At 32.5% G+C, this 19,668-nt stretch overlaps 2 protein-coding genes across 2 annotated transcripts; both read left to right on the top strand.

Moving 5' to 3' along the window:
* Nucleotides 1–1,769: 1,769 nt before the first annotated feature.
* LOC140039528 (delta-type opioid receptor-like) lies at nt 1,770–3,214 on the top strand. Its single transcript, XM_072085138.1, has one exon. The coding sequence runs from the start codon at nt 2,043–2,045 to the stop codon at nt 3,093–3,095; it is 1,053 nt and encodes a 350-aa protein (XP_071941239.1). The 5' UTR covers nt 1,770–2,042; the 3' UTR covers nt 3,096–3,214.
* Nucleotides 3,215–12,392: 9,178 nt separating this feature from the next.
* On the top strand, nt 12,393–19,265 carry LOC140040121 (hsp90 co-chaperone Cdc37-like). The gene is made up of 9 exons (XM_072085807.1): nt 12,393–12,504; nt 13,475–13,608; nt 14,000–14,060; nt 14,463–14,675; nt 15,196–15,354; nt 15,758–15,873; nt 16,144–16,264; nt 16,501–16,578; nt 17,178–19,265. Exons 1-9 carry the CDS (start codon nt 12,472–12,474, stop codon nt 17,466–17,468), a joined length of 1,206 nt encoding a protein of 401 aa, XP_071941908.1. The 5' UTR covers nt 12,393–12,471; the 3' UTR covers nt 17,469–19,265.
* Nucleotides 19,266–19,668: the final 403 nt, after the last annotated feature.

Here is a 19,668-nt window from a genome sequence, read left to right as displayed (position 1 = left end):
AGAAATGAAAAGCGAGTATCATGTTCAATAAAGTACTTTATTGTTTCTTTCTCTACATAGCGGAAATGAGGTAGCCTAATAGCTCATGTGATGTATATGCAATTATATTCATCGATTTTTTCGAAGAAATAAAAGCTAGAATCATGCGATGGTCAGATTGTATGTTTGAAATTTATTGCAGATTCAAGGTAAAGAAAATCCCAGTTTTTCATTCAATGCACAACTCTTTTTTTTTAAATAACAATTTCGAAAAGAAAATTTATTTTAGTGATAGCTTACATTGTATACTATAAAAGCATTTTGGCCTGCCATAGACGTATGGTATGTTGTGGGTTGCACTGGATTTAAAACATAGAAATTAAATTTCAAATGTAATATTTACATGTGTTTGACAGGTTTTCTCGGTTGAAATATGTATTTATTCGCAGTAACCTTAAAGTACAATACTTTTTCTTGTAGATAATAAAGATTTTTTTTTATTGATATATAGGTATCATTGTATATAGCTAATCAAGAATATGGTAGGCCTAGAACTCGGTGGTTTTTCTCATTCCCATTTATTATTTCTGTTAATGAAGTGAGTTAATTGTAAAAGAAACAAGGCCATACACATGGCTGGCCCAGTCGCGTGCGCAAATTTGAGTAAGTGAACTATAGAGTTGCGTTGCACGCGACTAAAAATGAAACAAATTTCATACTCTCATCCTAAGATTTGTTTACATCCGGTAAATCATATGATAAGGAAGTTATAAGAAGTACAAATACAAATTGGTAAACAATAACAGGGAAGAGTTAAATTTAACTCTTCCCTGAAAATTGAATAACAATACTTTATTGTTTCTTTCGCCCGGAAATAAGGTAATCAAAATTGTCCATATAAGGAAGCTAAAGCGTACAAACAATTAATTATTATTATATTTTTCTACGAGGATCATGCGATGGCATCTTTGGGTCGGTTGTTATGAAATGCTTCGAAACTGATATTTATCAAATTATAATTATTTATATGTCGTCTATTTGTTATGATTTTCATTTAAAGTTTCAATTTGTTGCAATAAGATTTACTTATAATTTCAAAATCAGCATTTATTTAAAATCAGCATTTTATATTTTGTAATTATATATGTTTAACCTTATTTTTTTTTAATGTTTTTAAATAATATGCTGTATGTGTTATAGAAGTAAGTAATTTTATGCATCCGCGAGTCAAATGGCCGAACGGTTACCTAAAGAGCCGACACCATCGGCATGGGTTCGCTCCTAGTTCTGGTAGTTCTGGTGGTGGAACAAGTCTACTCGGATAAGGACTATAAACCGTTCAGTGTACACAGTTATAACCTGTGTGCACTTTGAACCCAGTTCATCATTCGAGACCTGTAGGGGGTTACCCCGGTGAACTGGTTCACCCGTTGAATCAGGAGGATTACCACCTCTCTGATATGATAGGACAGTGATTATAATTTACTATTGGTAATTCTGGCCACATGTGGCTAAAGACATAACATAACAAGGTCATATACATGGCTGCAGTCGCGTGCTCAAATTTGAATTAGTGTTTACCGACCAACCGACCGACATAGTGAGTTGTAGAGATATATAGAGAAATTCCATAGAACATTTTGTTAAACAACAACGATGGCCTGTTATCAAGTACATTCATTAAAATTAAAGTCCTTTTTCTTTATTGGGGGTAAATAGGTGTGGCTACATTCTTTGAATTCAATTCTCATTCGTCACGTCTACATTTGAATAGGATACGTTAAGTTTAGTAAAACCACCGTATACCAATACATTTTAAAATCACTTTCGTGCATAGTAACGCCCACATTTTATCATTGTCAGCAGTAGCTGAACTCGTTATATAGGAGCACTGTGAGTTTGAAGTCCCTCTACTCAATAGAATTCTGACAAAGCATCATTATTAGGACTGTTTGAATATTTTTCCTGTTCACTGGCGTCTTATTTCAATCATAGTTAATCGTTCACGTTTTCTTTTATTGGAAACTATAGGCATTCTGTGGGAATTTTCCAAAAACAAAGAAATGTCACTCTCCGTCGGCAATGCATCATATGATGCATTTGAATACGGGAATTTAACATATAACACGAGTCTATTTGATGCTTACATTGATATGTTCCTTCCTAGTGACTTCGAGAGGATTTTGATTAACTATATTATTCCTGTTGTTGTTGCTTTTGGCATTGTCGGCAACATAATGACATTTATCGTCATGGTGAGTAAATTACACACAACAGTTTACGTGTATCTAGCCAATTTGGCAATTGCTGATACAATGAATTTAATTATAGGGCCCAGTAAAATATGGATAAGTGAGGATTTAATACCGGTGAACTATACGATTGATGAAATGGAAATAAACAACTTTGAATGTGGACTGTTTGATTATTTCAGTAATTGTGCCCTACATGCAGGAGTTTTAACGATTGTTGGACTTTCCATTGAACGTTATATGGCAGTTTGCAGACCTTTTCAGTTTAAAACAAGTAGATTTGGTACTTCAAGATCCGTAAAAATGTGTGTAGTTATATGGATTTTCTGTTTCTCTGTGAACACTGTAGCATTTGTGTATGCTATACGCGAATCCATCATTCTTCCTTGGCCTGACATGTATAGAGGTATTTCAAATCGTGCAACTATATGTGGTTATAATCCAAGCTACAATACACTGTGTACAATTTTGTGGATTCTGAACTTAACTGTTAATATGTTGCTAATTATAAGTATGGTAATTTTATATTCACTTATGCTCTATTCTATAAGAAAATCCCGCAAAAAAGTATCAAATTCACGTGAGAACGACCCACATTCTAAATCTGAAAGGAAAATATTCTGGACAGTTTTTGTGACAGTCGCAGTTTATGTCATTCTCGTGCAACCACTTTATTTGTTTGGAATTTTATACTTTTTTAACATTCTTGGATCGGGTAATTCTTTATTTTTAAATATTTGTCGATTTCTAACATATCTAAATTCTTCTGTAAATCCTTTGATATATAATGTAGTGAATGACGGTTTTAGACGAGAGTTTGTTGACGTTTTCTACAGAAGAATTCGGACGAGATTAATTAGATGATTATTTTACTAATGTATACACTTACTTGTATTTAATCTATGCAGGAATTATTCTTAAAATTAATAATTAGCAAACATGATAGATTACCGTATATAATTTTAAAAACTTTAAAAAACATTCAATGAATAATTTCATTTCAAAATAAATATGTATAAACTTGTTTTAGTCAACTTATGAACGTCTTACAATATTTTTTTCATTGCTTTTAGAAATGTTCACTGGACCTCTAAAAGTGCATAAGAAATCACAATTATCGTTATAGTGTATCTTTTACTTTTATTTCAACAAGGACCCACTTCATTTATTACTTCTATTGTTTATTAACATTGTAAACCGTTTTTAACAAAACAGTAAATCTGCTTAATGAACTGTTTAATTAGTTTATTATTGTAGTAGTAGTAAATTATTAAAGATGAATTTTCCTTTTGATTTTTTTTTAAATACTCCATTTTAATGTCACATAATAGTTATTGCCTGGATTATTTACCTGAAAAACCAAATAGTCAAATTGGCTGGAAGTCAGTGAGTTTCTGATTGAATTGAACCGTTTATTTTGTCATTTTGTAAGTGAAATCGTATTTTTTTCGGGTTTTTTTTCTATGGAAGTGATTAACTACAAAATGGCCTATACAAAATTCATTTTTCATGTTTTTAAGGGACAATACATTATTAGGCTTTATTTTCAGGTGCTTTTGGTTAATGATTATTTGTGCAAAAAAATAAATAAAAAAGAAAAACCCCAACATTGTCTTTCTTTATCAAACACCGTGTGAATGCCAACAATGATGATGGTGACCATGATAATGATGACAATCATGATGAGGATGGTAAAGTTTGACGATGGTGACAATGATGATGTGAATGGTGACGTTTGACGATGGTGACAATGATGATGGTGACAATGATAATGGTGACAATGATGATGAGGATGGTGACGTTTGACGATGGTGGCAATGATGATGATGAAATGTTAATGGTGGCAATGAGGATGGTGACAATGATTATTGTGACAATGATGATGATGAAATGTTAATGGTGGCAATGAGGATGGTGACAATGATTATTGTGACAATGATGATAAGGATGGTGACGTTTGACGATGGTGACAATGATCATGGTGACAATGACGATGAGGATGGTGAGGCTTGACGATTGTGACAATGATGATAGTGACAATGATAATGGTGACAATGAGGATGGTAACGTTTGACGATGGTGACAATGATGATGTGGATGGTGACGTTTGACGATGGTGACAATGATGATGGCGACAATGATAATAGTGACAATGATGATGACCATACAAGTTTAAAACAAGTGGATTCGGTACTCTCTCAAGACCCGAAAAAGTCTGTGCAAGTATATGGATTTTTACTCGGGGTACCCGAGTCTAGGACTCTTTCATCTTCTCTTCCATATGGACACTATTGAGCCCTATTAGGCCAACTTTCAAGTCCTACTAGTTCTTTACGCGTCGTCTGGCGGCTCTGAAACATGGGTAATAGGTGAACAAAGCTATAGAGAGAAAATGTTTGTACTTCAACCGGATGCAGAATTATGACGTCATAAACATGGTGCCAATCGAAAAAAGTGCGATTTATAAAGTACGACTCCTCCCTTATTCGTTGTAGTATTGAGCTGGGATTTGTCATGAATATACTACAGGAACATGTCCTCTAAGCTCGAAGCTCCGGCCATATGACGTCTCGAAGATGGTACATTGGTGTTAAACGATTTTCGTCGTAATATAGCCGTGTTTGGTGTCATTTCAAAGGTCTTGATTTGGAGAATAAAAATTGTGACGTCATTTAAATAGCAATAAATAGCCGTATTTGGTAGCGAGGGTTATTGATGTGATCCCGTCTTATGACGTCATTACAGCTTCTCTTGCTGTACCCCGAGTATCAATTTTTAGTTTAGAAGTAATACAAATTGGTAAAAAATAACAATACTTAATTGTTTCTTTCGCCCGGAAATAAGGTAATCAAAACTATCCATAGGCCTATAAGGAAGCTTTAAAGCGTACAAACAATGATATTATTATTCTTTTCTAAGAAATAAAAAACGAGGATCATGCGATGTTTGGGTCGGATGTTATGAAATGCCTCGAAATTGATATTCATAAAATTATAATTTATATGTGAGGGTCTATCGTCTGTTTGTTATGATTTTCATTTAAAGTTTCAATTTGTTGCAATAAGGTTTACTTATAATTTCAAAATCCTCATTTATTTAAAATCAGCATTTTATATTATTGTTATTTATGTTTAACCTTATTTTTTTGTAAATATCTTAAAATGATATGCTGTATGTGTTATAGAAGTAAGTAATTTCATTCATCCGCGAGTCAAATGGCCGAACGGTTACCTAAAGAGTCGACACCATCGACATGGGTTCGCTCCTAGTTCTGGTGGTAGAACAAGTCTTCTCGGATAAGGACTATAAACCGTAGGTCTAGTGTACACAGTTATAACCTTTACTATAAAGAACCCAGTTCATCATTCGAGGCGTGTAGGGTGTTACTCCGGTGGCATTATTTTTTTTTTCCCGGTGACATTATTTTTTTTCCTATGAGACTAAGGCAGAAATCATGAATTATTCATTAGAATAATTATGACATAATATGGGACATTATAGAGGATTAAATCCTTTGTTTAAATAGAATTTGCCAACCGAATTGTTTGGGCTTGTGGTAAAGGCTTTAAAGGTTTAGTATATTTAAGAAGTTGATCAGCTATCTTGTTGAAATTCTTTAATAACCTCATAGGGAAAAAAAATAATGCATCCCGGCCGAGCTGAGAAACGTAGGCATAATAAAGAAGATACATCATACAAAACCACTGACCATTTTGAAGACAATAAACACTAAAGTGATAAATTATATCAAAGATCTTTGAGTATATATATAATGTATGAAACATTATGGTTATGTAATTAAATGTTGAATGTTTAATACTGTAAATACATTATAAAAAAATAATTACCTTCCTTAGAATAAATAATTTATAAATTTATAAATCCGACTTTTCACTCAGAGGCTCGTGGTGATTACAAAACGCGCAGGCAGTCTTAAAGTTATAGTCTCGTTGGAGCCTCTGCGTAGCCTATAACCAGGGAAGACAATCCAGGCTAAAATAACAACAGAAGGTAGAAAAAATAATAAAAACAATATAAGAAATATTATTTTAAAATGTTACTTATCTCAATCTTCTAAGATTTAATTTTGCGATCTGTTTCTTGAAGATAATAGTATAGTAAGGAGTCGCAAGTGATTAATTTTAATGAATAAAGCTATAAGTAGGCATGTAAACAAACAAAAAACACCACCACAATTAATATCATGCTAATTATGGAGTATTGAGTTATAGTAAAACACAATGATACTCTATAATTTAATTAATATTTATCAGGTCATATCGATCTTACAAAACAAACCTTATAAACCATTGATAATAATTAAATTACATTTAATTACTGTATGTTGTTTTTTTTTGTGAACAGAAAATTTTCTTAAGAAGTAGGAGGCCTACTATGCATTTGAATATTTCTTTGAAAAACAAAAGAATATAATATTTATTGACAGTTTTTTATAAGTGAAACAATAAACTCTTAAGGTTGTAATATATTATGTATTTTCCTTCTAATAGAGTTGTAGAAAACGTCAACAAATGCTTGTCTAAAACTTTCATTCACTACATTATATATCAAAGGATTTACAAATGAGTTTAAATAAAATCCAATGTGAAAAATAATTTCGAATCGAGATAAATCCTGTCGAAACATATTAAGTCTCGATAATATTCCAAACAAAGGATACGGTGCCATGCAAAAAGCATAAACTGTGACTGTCACAAAAACTGTCCAGAATATTTTCCTTTCAGATTTAGAACGTGGGTCGGTATCGCATGAATTTTGCATGGTATTGCGGGATTTTCTTAAAGAATATAGCATAAGTGAATATAAAATTACCATAATCACAATTAACACAACAGGAATAGCAGTACCCAGCGCCCGTACGATTTGTAGTAGTATGTAGTAGCTTCGCTTATTACCACATATAGTTGCACGGTTTGAGATACCTCTATACATATCAGGCCAAGGAAAAATGACGGAATATCGTTCAGTATGAACAAATAATATAGTATATGACAAGAAAGTTAAAATCCATATAATTGCACAGACTTTTACCGATCTTGAGATTGTACCGAATCCACTTGTTTTATACATTAACGGTCTACACACTCCCATATAACGTTCAATGGAAAGCAAAAATATCGTTAAAATGGCTATTAATGAAGTACTATAAGGAAGGTAAATCATTAGTACACATATCCAGTTGTTTTCTACATCATCAATCGTATAATTTGACATGGGTGGAATGAATCCTGTTGTCCATAGCCGAATAGGTGCCGTAATTAAATACAGCGTATCAGCCAATGCCAAACTTGCTAGATACACGTACACCGATGTGTGTAATTTACACACTATAACGATAAGTGTCATTATGTTTCCGACAATGCCTAAAGCGACCAACACGGGAAGGACATTGTAGCGGAATACCCACTCTAAGTCATCCAACAACAAATCTATATAAGCATCGTATTGACTCGAGTCAGTTGTTGAATTCCCGTATTCAGATACATTATATAGTACATTGTCGACGGAAAGTGGCATTTCTTTGTTTTTGAAAATTTTCACAACAGTCTCTAAGAATTATTGTGAACAGAACAAAAATGTATCACGGCAACGATGATTTAGTTGGTTAGACGCTAGTTAGGCCTACCTGATTAAAAAAAACTCGGTATACCGCTCAAGTCTCACAAACATTCCCACTTTTTTAATGATGCTTTGTCACAATACTGTTGAGTAAAACATACGTAAACCTATAATAACAAGTTCAGCTATCAATAATAACTATATTGCGAACGTGATTCAAAGACGGTAGGTTACTAAGCTCAACGTACATGTACCATTAACTATTCAAAAGAGATGTGCCCAATGCGAACACTGGATTCAAAGACGTAGTCTACATATTGCTTAGTACTCTGGTAAACAATTTAACATTAAATATATATATACTGTAGTTAGTATACAATTTTCGTTTTTCTCCAAATTTGACTGTAAAAGATATCAACAAATAATAATTGATGAATTTATTACAATAGTAATATACCTGACATGATTATTGGAGGTAAAATGTTGTAATAAAAACAGCACCGAGTGCCAATTGTACAACAACTATCCACATGCTTTCTCTATTCTCTATTATACCACCAGTCATGGTTCCAATTTCTAGGAGTCAATTGTTATTTATTACGATCTTTTAAGAGTATGTGCAGTGAATAGACAACTCGGATCTCTTTTACATTTAGATCTTCTTTACTATTGGTCGGATCTTCTTTACAGTGGGATATTCATTACTTTAGGATCTTCTTTGCTTTAAGATCTTGTTTATTTTAAGATCTTGTTTATTTTAAGATCTTGTTTATTTTAAGATCTTCTTTGCTTTAAGATCTTGTTTATTGTAAGATCTTCTTCTTCTTTACTTTAACATTTGTTTTTACTTTGAGATCTTTTTTCATTTTGGATCTTTTTTTTTCTTTTCGATCTTCTTTACTTTAGGATCTTCTATACTTTAAGATTTTCTTTAGCTTGTGTTCTTTATTGTTTAATCTTCTTTTGGGGGTCTGCTTTATTACTGGGAAAACGCAACAGCAACAGGAGTAATAATAGTTAATTTAAATCACTAGGAAAGAACATCAATGTAAGCATCAAACTGGCACGTGTTAGATGTTATTCTGATGCATAATAGGATGCATTGTCGACTAAAAGTGACATTTCTTTATTTTGGAAAAATATATATCAGTATCAGTTTACTATAAAAGAAAACGATGACTTAAATGCTAATAAGTTGGCTTGCTTATAAAATAATACGCTAATGAACTGATAAAACAGTCCCAATATGGATAGTTTGTTTATAGTATATACCGTACAACTACACAAGTTCAGGTGACAATAACGTATGCTGAAAAGTTGGTGCAACTAATATGTACGAACGTCATCAACATGTATAGGCCAACGGCAGGTTTATACTAAACTCAACACATGTATCATAATTTTTAAAAACGTGACGAATACAAACATTGAATTTAAAGAATAATAATAGAATGTTAGCCACGCCTATTTACCGACAATACAAAGAAAAATAAAGGATATTTTCCAATAATATGTACTAGTATTTAGTTCGAATGAAGATAACATCTTGTAGTTATTTTGTATTGAAATTACATCAGCACGGCATAAAGCGTAAACAAAACTTTAATTACAATACCCCTCAATTATTCAGACATTGTGCATTTATCTACGCAAATATTAATATAATTTATTATCTTACAAACACATTGATAATATGATTAAAATGTAAATTTATTGAAAAAGAGATTCAATATTAAATTAGTCAAATATTAAAAGAATGAAAAATAGTACGAATAAAATGCAATAAAATTACAATTCTATAAAATATTTAGAATTGTTAAGACGTTCTTATTCATTAAAAGTAGGCCTATATAAATTCACAAAATGCTGTTAAGTAAATGCTGATTTTTAAATAAAATGAATTGCTTATAGTATATGTGAATTTTTTTTTGCTGCAAAAAAAACCTCATAATAACGTTTCATAATTCTCAAATGAATAATTTATATATATACAAACATAACTCAACGTTGATATTAGCATTTTATCATTTATTTCTTTCGAATTCTGGTGTAGAAGACCTCAAGAAATGCTTTTCTAAAATCTGTATTTACTACATTATATATAAAAGGATTTAAAAAAGAATTTAAATAAACTCCTAGACGAAATATATTTCTTACCCAATAACTTGAAATAATCCCACTATTATTCTTAATATAATAAACGGTGTCATAAAAATAACATAAACTGTAATTGTTACAAATAATGTTGAGAATGTTTTCTTTTCAGATTGAATTCTGGGATCGGTTCTATGAAGATCTGATGTCGGTATGACAGTGTCAGTACGGGATTTTCAGTTAATATCATGCTGGCAATAGCAATTACCTTAATAAAAATGTAATATTGTGCTATGTAGTCTCGCTTTAATAAACACAATGCTACTCTATTTGATATACCTCTATACATATCAGGCCATGGAAGAATGAATGATAGTCGTTGGAAATATAAACATAATTGTGTTCACAGACAGACTTAAAATCCATATAAGTGAACAGATTTTCACGGATCTTGAGAGAGTACCAAATCCACTTCTTCTGAATCTGCAAGGTGTACAAATTGCCATAATTATAACGTTCAACAGAAAGCCAGACAATTGTGAATAAAGCTGCATGCGAAGTACACTCAGAAAAGTAAATTCATAATAAGCAAAAGACCTTTCCTCCTTCTTCTTCAATCTCAATTAAGGGCAACATCTGAAATATATTATCGTCAAGTTTCCATATTGCAAAGGGCCCCGCAATTAAAAGCATCGTATCAGCGCAGCTATTGCCAAATTCGCTAGATACACGTACACCGGTCTGCGCAGTTTACTGACAATAACGATAAATGTCATTATGTTGCCGATAGTGCCCAATACTACCACAATATTGATAACATACTTAAGCACACTCTCTTCCAAATTTCTATTCAGGAATGTATCAATGAAAGCATCATATTGACTCGTGTTAGTGGTTGAATTCCCGTGTTCAGATACATCATAAGATACATTTTCGCCTGACATGTTTTTGTTCTTAATGTCCATACTGTCCATTGGAATTGTCTTCTTTTTACAGATGTTAGTTTCAAATTCGACACCGAATATTGTGGGTTGCAAGGTAAAGCGTGAAGTTGTAAAATGCACTCAGCCAGAAGTTGTCAGTACACAGCAGTTGAGTAAACGGATCATATGCTTAATATGTTCAAAACGTATTTTAAAAGCGGACGTGACAAACTATTTTAAGACATCTTTTATCATCTGGCTGGAAAACAAGTTGGATGTCGATTATGGAAATATTTCTTCAAACAAAGTAACGTGCACTTGCTCTGAGAACACTGATACAACGCCGTACCATTATGTTATAAACACGGTCATATACATGGCTGCTGTCGCGTGCTAAAGTTAGTATTTATTACCGCCAACCGACCGACATAGTGAGCTGTAGCACGCGACTAAAAACATATTACAAAGCTTTCTTTAAAAATGATTACTGATTATGATGAATAATTCATAATATTTCTTTGGAATATTGAAACAGATTACAAAATTGAACTGTTACGTACTAATAATGACTACCGTACGGTACAGTTCTGTATATTTTGCTTCGAACTTCTGAATTCTGAATTGTCAACAAAATAGGGCGGGATGGAGGGGAAATGTCGTTCTCAACGTGTTTTACACGTATTGAACAGAGACGATGCGACAAAAAACGACCTCTCCAAAAGATTTTCGGCAACAATTTGATATGGTAGGTATTCATAACTATTTATTTACCACCCATATCATTGTACTATATATGAATGATTTAATAAATCGAATCTGAATCTGAGTAGAGGGACGTGACGTGTTGAAACTCACAGTGCACCTATATAACAAGTTCAGTTGCTGCAGACAATGATAAAATATGGGTGTTAACAATGCACGAACGTGATTTAAAAAGTATCGGTACTATGTCGGTACGTTTTACTAAACTTAACATTGTATCATATTCAAATGTAGACGTGACGAATGAAAATTGAATTAAAAAAATAATGTTAGCGGTGGAATGTAGCCACACCTATTTACCACCAATAAGGAAAAATGACTTTAATTTCGGTGATGAATGTACTTATAACAGGCCATCGTTGTTGTTGTTGTTTATTTTATGTCTTTAGGCACTACCAATAGAAATTAATCATCCCTTTATGCCAGTTCACCGGGATGAATTCTTTTTTTCCCTATTAGGTTAAGGCAGAAACTAGAGGGCGTGTATATATCACAAATATTCAGCATGAGCAGCCACCTGCTTGGAATTTATTATTAATGGTGTAGGCCTATTAAAAATGTCAAAGCTTAATTCTTTCAGAAACTGGCTTTTAGGTCTATATACCTCCTCTTCCCAAAATTACGGAATTGGAAACTAAATTAAATTGTAGTTCCTTATATAATAAAAAATAAAATCAGTCAAAATAATTTAAATAAATTATTATTCAAATTATATTAAAATTAAAGATTAAAAATAGATTCTGGAAAGTTCTTGCGTGTGTAGTTCGGGGAACCCCCGTCAGTTTTTTATTCACTGCGCATGCTCTTCATTTCTTTGACGATAACAGAAAAAACGAAGAAAGAAATTGATCAAGAAGAAATAGCCTACTTACTATACTATCATGGTTGACTACAGCAAATGGGACCATATTGAGGTATTTTATATTATTTATATTTACATTAATTGAATAAGGTAATATAAATTATTACTGTGTTACTTATAGAGAATTCATTGCTAAGCTAGGCCTAGGCTAGGTAATTCCAAACATGAACACGCCTTTCAATCCACAAGGAGTTTAGCGCGTTCTCGGTGGTACGGGTAGTAACACAAAGCAACGCTGGTGATGTCAGATGCTAGGGCCTACGAACAATCGGGCACGCTTATCCATCAAAATACACTATAATAAGTAGTCATGGTTCAAAGAATTGATTAATCTTAAGTTTGTCTTAAAGTAGTAGGTTTATTTTCTAGGCCATACACAAATAATAAAAAACATTGTCATTGATTGTAAATGTAAATTATAATTAGGCCTAGGCCTAGGCCCTACTGTAATTTGTAAAGTGTTAACACTGTTTAAAACAGTTTGATATTTAATTTTATGTCTAGAGGAAAATGAAACATTCCTCTAGGCCCGGGTCAAGGCAAATGGTGAGTAAAGCTGGCCTAATCCTTGTCCTCTTGTCCTTACCTTAATTCACTAATGTAACTATGCGGTAAGTGAGGTAGTTATGCACTTGTCAATTGTATGACCCACTATACGACCCCCGGGAGAGGTGCGTCATTTGTCCGATGTGCGTCATACTTTTGAATACCATGACGCACCCGTGCGTCAAAAAGGTGACTTACCTTTAGGTGACTATGACGCACCCATTTTGACGCACTGTGACCATGTTTTTTATGATATGGTGGGTGGTAAAGTGACGGACATTGACACACCTTGTTCATTGATGTGACGTACCATCTAGGTTTTTTGACGCACCCCTGCGTCAGTAATTATTTGTAAATGACGCACCTCTCCCGGGGGTCGTATAGTGAGTCATACAATTGACAAGTGCATTAGGATATACTGTAACAGTAGTATACGACAGTAAAGTCATGCAAGTTGGGATTTTACTTTCTTTCAGGTGTCAGATGACGAAGATGAAACTCACCCAAATATCGATACTCCAAGCTTGTACAGATGGCGCCATCAAGCAAGAGTGGACAAAATGAAAGAGATGGAGGATAATAAACAAAAACTGACCCTAGGAATGGAACAGTTAGTTACTATTTATACCTTACTAAATTATATTATATTGTACTAACCTAATTTTCTGTCCTAGTTAATATTGTACTAACTTGTTTAATTTTGTTTCAACCTAGTTAATATTGTCCTAACTTGTTTAATTTTGTTTCAACCTAGTTAATATTGTACTAACTTGTTTAATTTTGTTTCAACCTAGTTAATATTGTACTAACTTGTTTAATTTTGTGTCAACCTAGTTAATATTGTACTAACTTGTTTAATTTTGTCTCAACCTAGTTAATATTGTACTAACTTATCATTCACAATCTCAATCCATTGTCATAACAATCTTCATTATTTTCATCAAAAATTGGCCATTAAAAAAAAAAGTGATTGTAAATTCACCAATTGTTTTTTTTTTCAGAAATAAAAATAGAGTAGAAGATTTAAGGAAGAAACTAGAAGATTTAGAAACAAGTGGAGAGGTTTGTTCTTTTCTTTTATATGTCATCCCTTTTGCAATACCTTATATTATAAGGATATGCAAATTGCATTTAACATGTCATCAACTTTTAAAGTGATCTCCAGTTTTGATCAGGTTGATCTACTCCCATTCAATTTTTTAAATTGAACATTTATTTCTTTAGATTAGAGAATAGAAAATAGCAGAGATTCTTAACATTAATAATAGAAATGTGTAGAAAAAGGATCTAGAATCTATTATACTAAGTGAAATAAAATACTGCACATGGCCACAATTAAATCATTATATTGAGATGCTGTCAAGATCTATGTGAATTTTCGGGACCTGCCATTGCATTTGATAATTAAGTTTAGCACCAAAAACATTGCAAAGCTCAACTAGATTGTCTCCTTTTTTTTCAAAGTCCAAAGAAAAAAGCAAGTTGAAAGCTGAACTAGAAAAACTTTTAAAAGAAGAGAAAAAGTGGCGAGAAAAAGAATCTGAAATTGAAAAGCAAGAGAAATTGACGCCCTGGAATGTTGACACACTTAGTAAAGATGGTTTCAGTTCAACAAAAATTAACAAGTATACGCCTGGGGACGATGATTTAACAGAAGATGAAAAGGAAGAAAAACAGGTAAGATGAAAAAAATGTAGGGATATGGGGAATTTATTCGAATATAATGATGAAGAGAGGGTGAAAAGATGTAGGAAAAGGAAGAACGAAGTATTATGATGTAACTAATGTAAAATATAAGATGAAAAAATGTAGGGATTTGGGGCATTTAACAGAGGATAAGATGGAAGAAAAACAGGTTGATGAGAGTGATAGGAAGATGTATATAGGATCGTAGTGATGTAGGGGTTTAATGAGATGAGAAAAATGAAGAAAAACAAGTATGAAGACGACGAGAGGGTGAAAGGATGTGGAAAAGATTGGAGTAATGTGGGGGATTTAATGAGAGGAGAAAAAGGAAGGAAAACAGTTATGATGATGTAGAGAGGGTGTAAAGGTGTTGGGAAGATTGTAGTGATGTTGTGAGAAAAGAAATCAGGACGTCATAATCAATTTTATGTGACTGGTTTCTAAATACAGATACTTTTGCCAGAACTTTCATTCAAATTATGTTCTAATTCTCTTTTCTTATAATTTTCAGAGAAATTTTGTAAAGAAATATGAGAAAGACATACAAAAATTTGGCATGTTTCGTAGGTGGGAAGATAGTCAGAAGATATTGGTAGACAACACTCATTTAGTCTGTGAAGAAGCAGCTAACTATTTAGCAATTTGGTGCATTGACTTGGAAGTAGAAGAAGTAAGGATTAAACTTGGCTACTATTCTAAGATTTTTTGAAAACTTGACTGATTGCAGTGTATTTCTAGTTTGTTTTTTCAAACGCAGGTATTCGCTAAAATTTAGCTGGATGTCAGCACTGTACAGTTAGCTCTCCCAATAACAAACTGGACTTATAGCCTTAAATTTGTGATTGACTGAATGCAATTTGCATAAATCTAGTACTTTCTAATTTTGGGAGGGTGCTTTCCTGACAGACTGTATACAGTAGTTTAATTTCGGGGATAGGTTAAAATTAGAACACCAACATCAAGGTGGGGGTTAAATGTATAGAATACTGAAATTGCTTTGCCAGCAACGCTACATTTACTAATGTAATGAAACGTTCTCCAAATATTTACATTTTTGTTTGTTTTTACGAAAGAAATCAAGTTTAATGGAACAGGTAGCTCATCAAACTATTGTTTTACAATTTATTCTGGAGCTGGCAAAGAGTCTGAAGCAAGACCCAAGAGCGTGTGTGAGGCCATTCTTTGCTAAGTAAGTAAAGATCTTTTCTATGTGTTTAAGTGTGTATATTAAAGAAATATGGCTTTCGATATGGTCAACCATAATAATGATAATATTTGTATATTGCTTATTGCAGAATGCTTCTAAGTGCTTCACATTATTACCCCGGTCATTACTCTCATAATTTAGCTAGTAATAAGTTGTATCTTGATCTAACCAGGTACCTATTTATACACCTTGGTGGAGAGAGGTGTAAGTAAAGTCTGAGCATATTTATGTATACAATATATTTTGATTTAGATTAAGCAAAGATGATCCCGAATACCAAACTGGCTTTAATGATGAATGGAAGTCATTTATTGTACGAGTGAAAGGCAGGGCAAAAGTCCGATTAGATCGAGCTATGGAAGAGGCAGAGAAGGTAAGTTTTTTATTGATAATTGTTGCAACATTTCAAAGAGAGAAATTTGTGATTATCATTTTGACATCGTGCTTGGCGATGAGTTATTTTTTTGCATGAGTGCTCAAGAACGAATGAGGATCCATTTTCTGAGCTCTGATCATCGCAAAAAGTAGAAACTACTAATTTTGCTAAAAATAATTTATCGAATAAAAATCTTAACATATCATCAGCCCTGTATTTTTTTTTATTTTCAGGAAATGGAAGCAGAGAAGCAAGCGCGTCTTGGCCCTGGAGGTCTTGATCCAGTAGAAGTATTTGAAACTTTACCTCTGGTAAGTCATTCATTACCTTCAGCGGATGTAAACACACAATCCGACATTTCTTTGGCATCCCATGTCATACATCGATACATGTTTTATTATGCAGACAGACAAAAAGAAATGGAGTATATTAAATTTACCCGGATATACAGTAGCCTGCCCTGATACCTCTAATTCAGTTTTTGTTTAGGGGTGGAGTGTCTATCCAAGGAAATCTAGCAACAGGATGCTGAGCTCGGAGATCAAAGGGTTTAATTATAGCTGCGACACGATCAGTTTAACAGACACTGTGCACCGCAGACAGTATGTACGCTGGACTGTTACGACTAGTTCCTATCTTGGCAAAGTGAGCGCAGTGTCCTGTTGTTAAATTACTTTGGTCTATCCCCCTCTAAAGCTACCAGAAAACTTTAATGTAATAAAACTCACCATTTAAAAAAAAATTGTTTTCTGAGAATGTTGCCATATTTTTTATTATTATTTTTATTTATTCAATTTCAATTAAAAACAGTATAAGCTATTATAAAGTCTTAGTGGAGCTCCCCTTTAAAACTTTGCCGTTAATAGCTGTACCCACCTCCTCTTTAACAATGTATACGTTTCTCTTTTAGGAAGTTAAGGAGTGCTTCGAAGCAAAAGATATACCAATGCTTCAGAAGGTGCTATCGGCTATGGAACCAAAAATAGCAGAAGAAATTCTCAAAAAGTGTATTGATTCAGGACTCTGGATTCCAGATGCTAAAAAACATGAAGAAGAACAGAAAAAACTTGCTGAAGGAGATACAGCTGCCCAAGAAGAAGAGGGGGCAACGATCACAGAAATAGTAGAGGGGTCAGAGGTCACTGCAGGAAAGGAGGAACCAATTTATGAAACGGTCAAGGATGATGGCTCAAGTGTCTAAACAATCTATTAATAGACTCATTATTGAGATTAATTAACTAATTGATTTATTTCATTAGTATCCTTTTTATATTTATTTTTGTAGCCTGACACTCTTTATTTACCGATTCTTTAGATTTTATTATGATCAATATAACAATATAGTGAACTTTCAGAAAATGAATCTGAAATCAGTTGAATAGAATGTAAAAACGTTCAAAGTAAATTTGAAGCTAAAAATAAGATGTGTTATCGTGATAATTGGTAGTGACTACTTTATACTGGATTTGCAGTACACAAAAAACAAAAAAATACACACACAACATCCTGGATATTCTGAACATGTCACTTAAACTTGATGTGCGACTGGCAAGAGGTTACTAGCAGAAAAATCAGTAAAGATAAACCCGGTTTAACTCTCCGGATTTGTTTCGTGGGCAATCGGGAATGCTCCTGATTGTTTCTTTGACGCGTATTTAATTATATAGAAACCAGATTTAAATGTTTTTTTCACACCTGTTCCAGCACGGTTCCAGTCCTGTGCCGGAAAATCAAATTGAACGTCAATGTTTTGTTTTCACGGTGCTCCACGCGGCTATGCGCCAATCGATATGCGCATAGCTGTGTGAAATTGAAAACATTCACATTCATTTTCCGGCTCCAGAACGGAACCGTGCCGAACAGGTGTGAAAGACCCTTAAAGCTTAATTGGACTAAGTAGTAGGATAATGAGTAATATCAATTAAGTATAAAAAATTCTAGTTCTCTCACTCATTAGAGATCGCTCTTCTCATGCTGTTCTCTAGTATGCATATGTTTGCTACTGTATGTTTACAAGGTCACCTACATAAACTAATGCGGTCACAAACAAAAACAACTCTCCATCTACTTCATTTTGTGAGACGAAATTTGGTTGCAAATAGTTATATTTTTAATTTAATATTGACAATAGAAATCATATTTTTTTTTAATTTGATAATAATTGATTAATTTCTCAATTCGATTGGCTGATGTGATTTTACTAATACTGTAATAAAATTGATAATGCCAACAATATTAAATCTAACAACACATTACATATTCCTATTTAATAAATAAATTTAAATGTGTTTTTGGAAAAACAACACTCCCGTCATTTGTGCTAGCGGTCTGTCTAGTCGTATATTTATTTGGAAACTTGCCTGAATGATGTATTATGTATGAATTTCACATATATTGATAATCAGTTTTGTAATTTTTGTATAATTATTTTAAGCCGAACTGACTATAAGAAATGTACAAACACCTTCAATAACTGTATACGTTTGTTATCAGAATCAGTGTTTTTAGACATTTCTTATTTATACATTATTTACTTTCTAACTTGTAACGTAAATATATCATGATTATTATATAGTGTCAGTATAATACTTTTTTTTAAATAGTTTAAAAGATGGAAAACTGGAGTAGATGTAACTTATGTTTGGAAAAAACCAAAAGGAGTTTATGATTAGATTTTCCATTTATTCAGATTTCAAAATTCTAATTTTACTCTTTTTGAAAAATGCTATTTAAAAAAAGTTGGTGTTTGCTAAAAGAGAATGTCATGTGTAATAATATACACAGAGAAAATGTGACAATGACAATTATTGCACAAAATATAACAATTAAATACTGTTTAAAATATACAGGCAATTTTAGTTTAATAAATACATAAACAAGACAGTTATTATTAACTATTATTTTTATTGTTTTATTATGTATTGTTTTTATGGCATTTGTGTGTAAGCTCGTATTACCACTCGTAAGATGGAACTTGAATAAATGAAAGAATTTTGAATGCGTTCAGTTTATTTGATATTGTAATTTAGGTGTATGAAACAATTAAATTAAAAATAGTATTGTTCGACAAACTTTCATAAAGAATACATTTTAATATTAATTGTCTTTGTGGAAGTAACTCAAATATTAATTTATGTTTTTGATTTACCTACAATATATTGTATTGTGTATAGTTCAATTTTACCTAAAAGTGCTCAATAAAGCAAAATATATTCTGAATTGAGAATAAGTATTTTAAGTAATGAAAATTAAAACTAAACTTGATAAAACAAGTAGGCCTACAAGTGAATTTTCACAGAATTATAAACGATAAAATAATTTTTCAAATTGATGAAATGTTTTTTATTTTATGTATTTGTTTACCATGCTCGACGTCGATTTGGATATCACCTTATCATATA

This window comes from Antedon mediterranea, chromosome 2 (assembly GCF_964355755.1).
Source record: "Antedon mediterranea chromosome 2, ecAntMedi1.1, whole genome shotgun sequence".
In the NCBI taxonomy this organism is placed as follows: domain Eukaryota; kingdom Metazoa; phylum Echinodermata; class Crinoidea; order Comatulida; family Antedonidae; genus Antedon; species Antedon mediterranea.
Note: the sequence above shows the minus strand (reverse complement) of the source record. Positions and strands in the feature narration are given on the sequence as shown.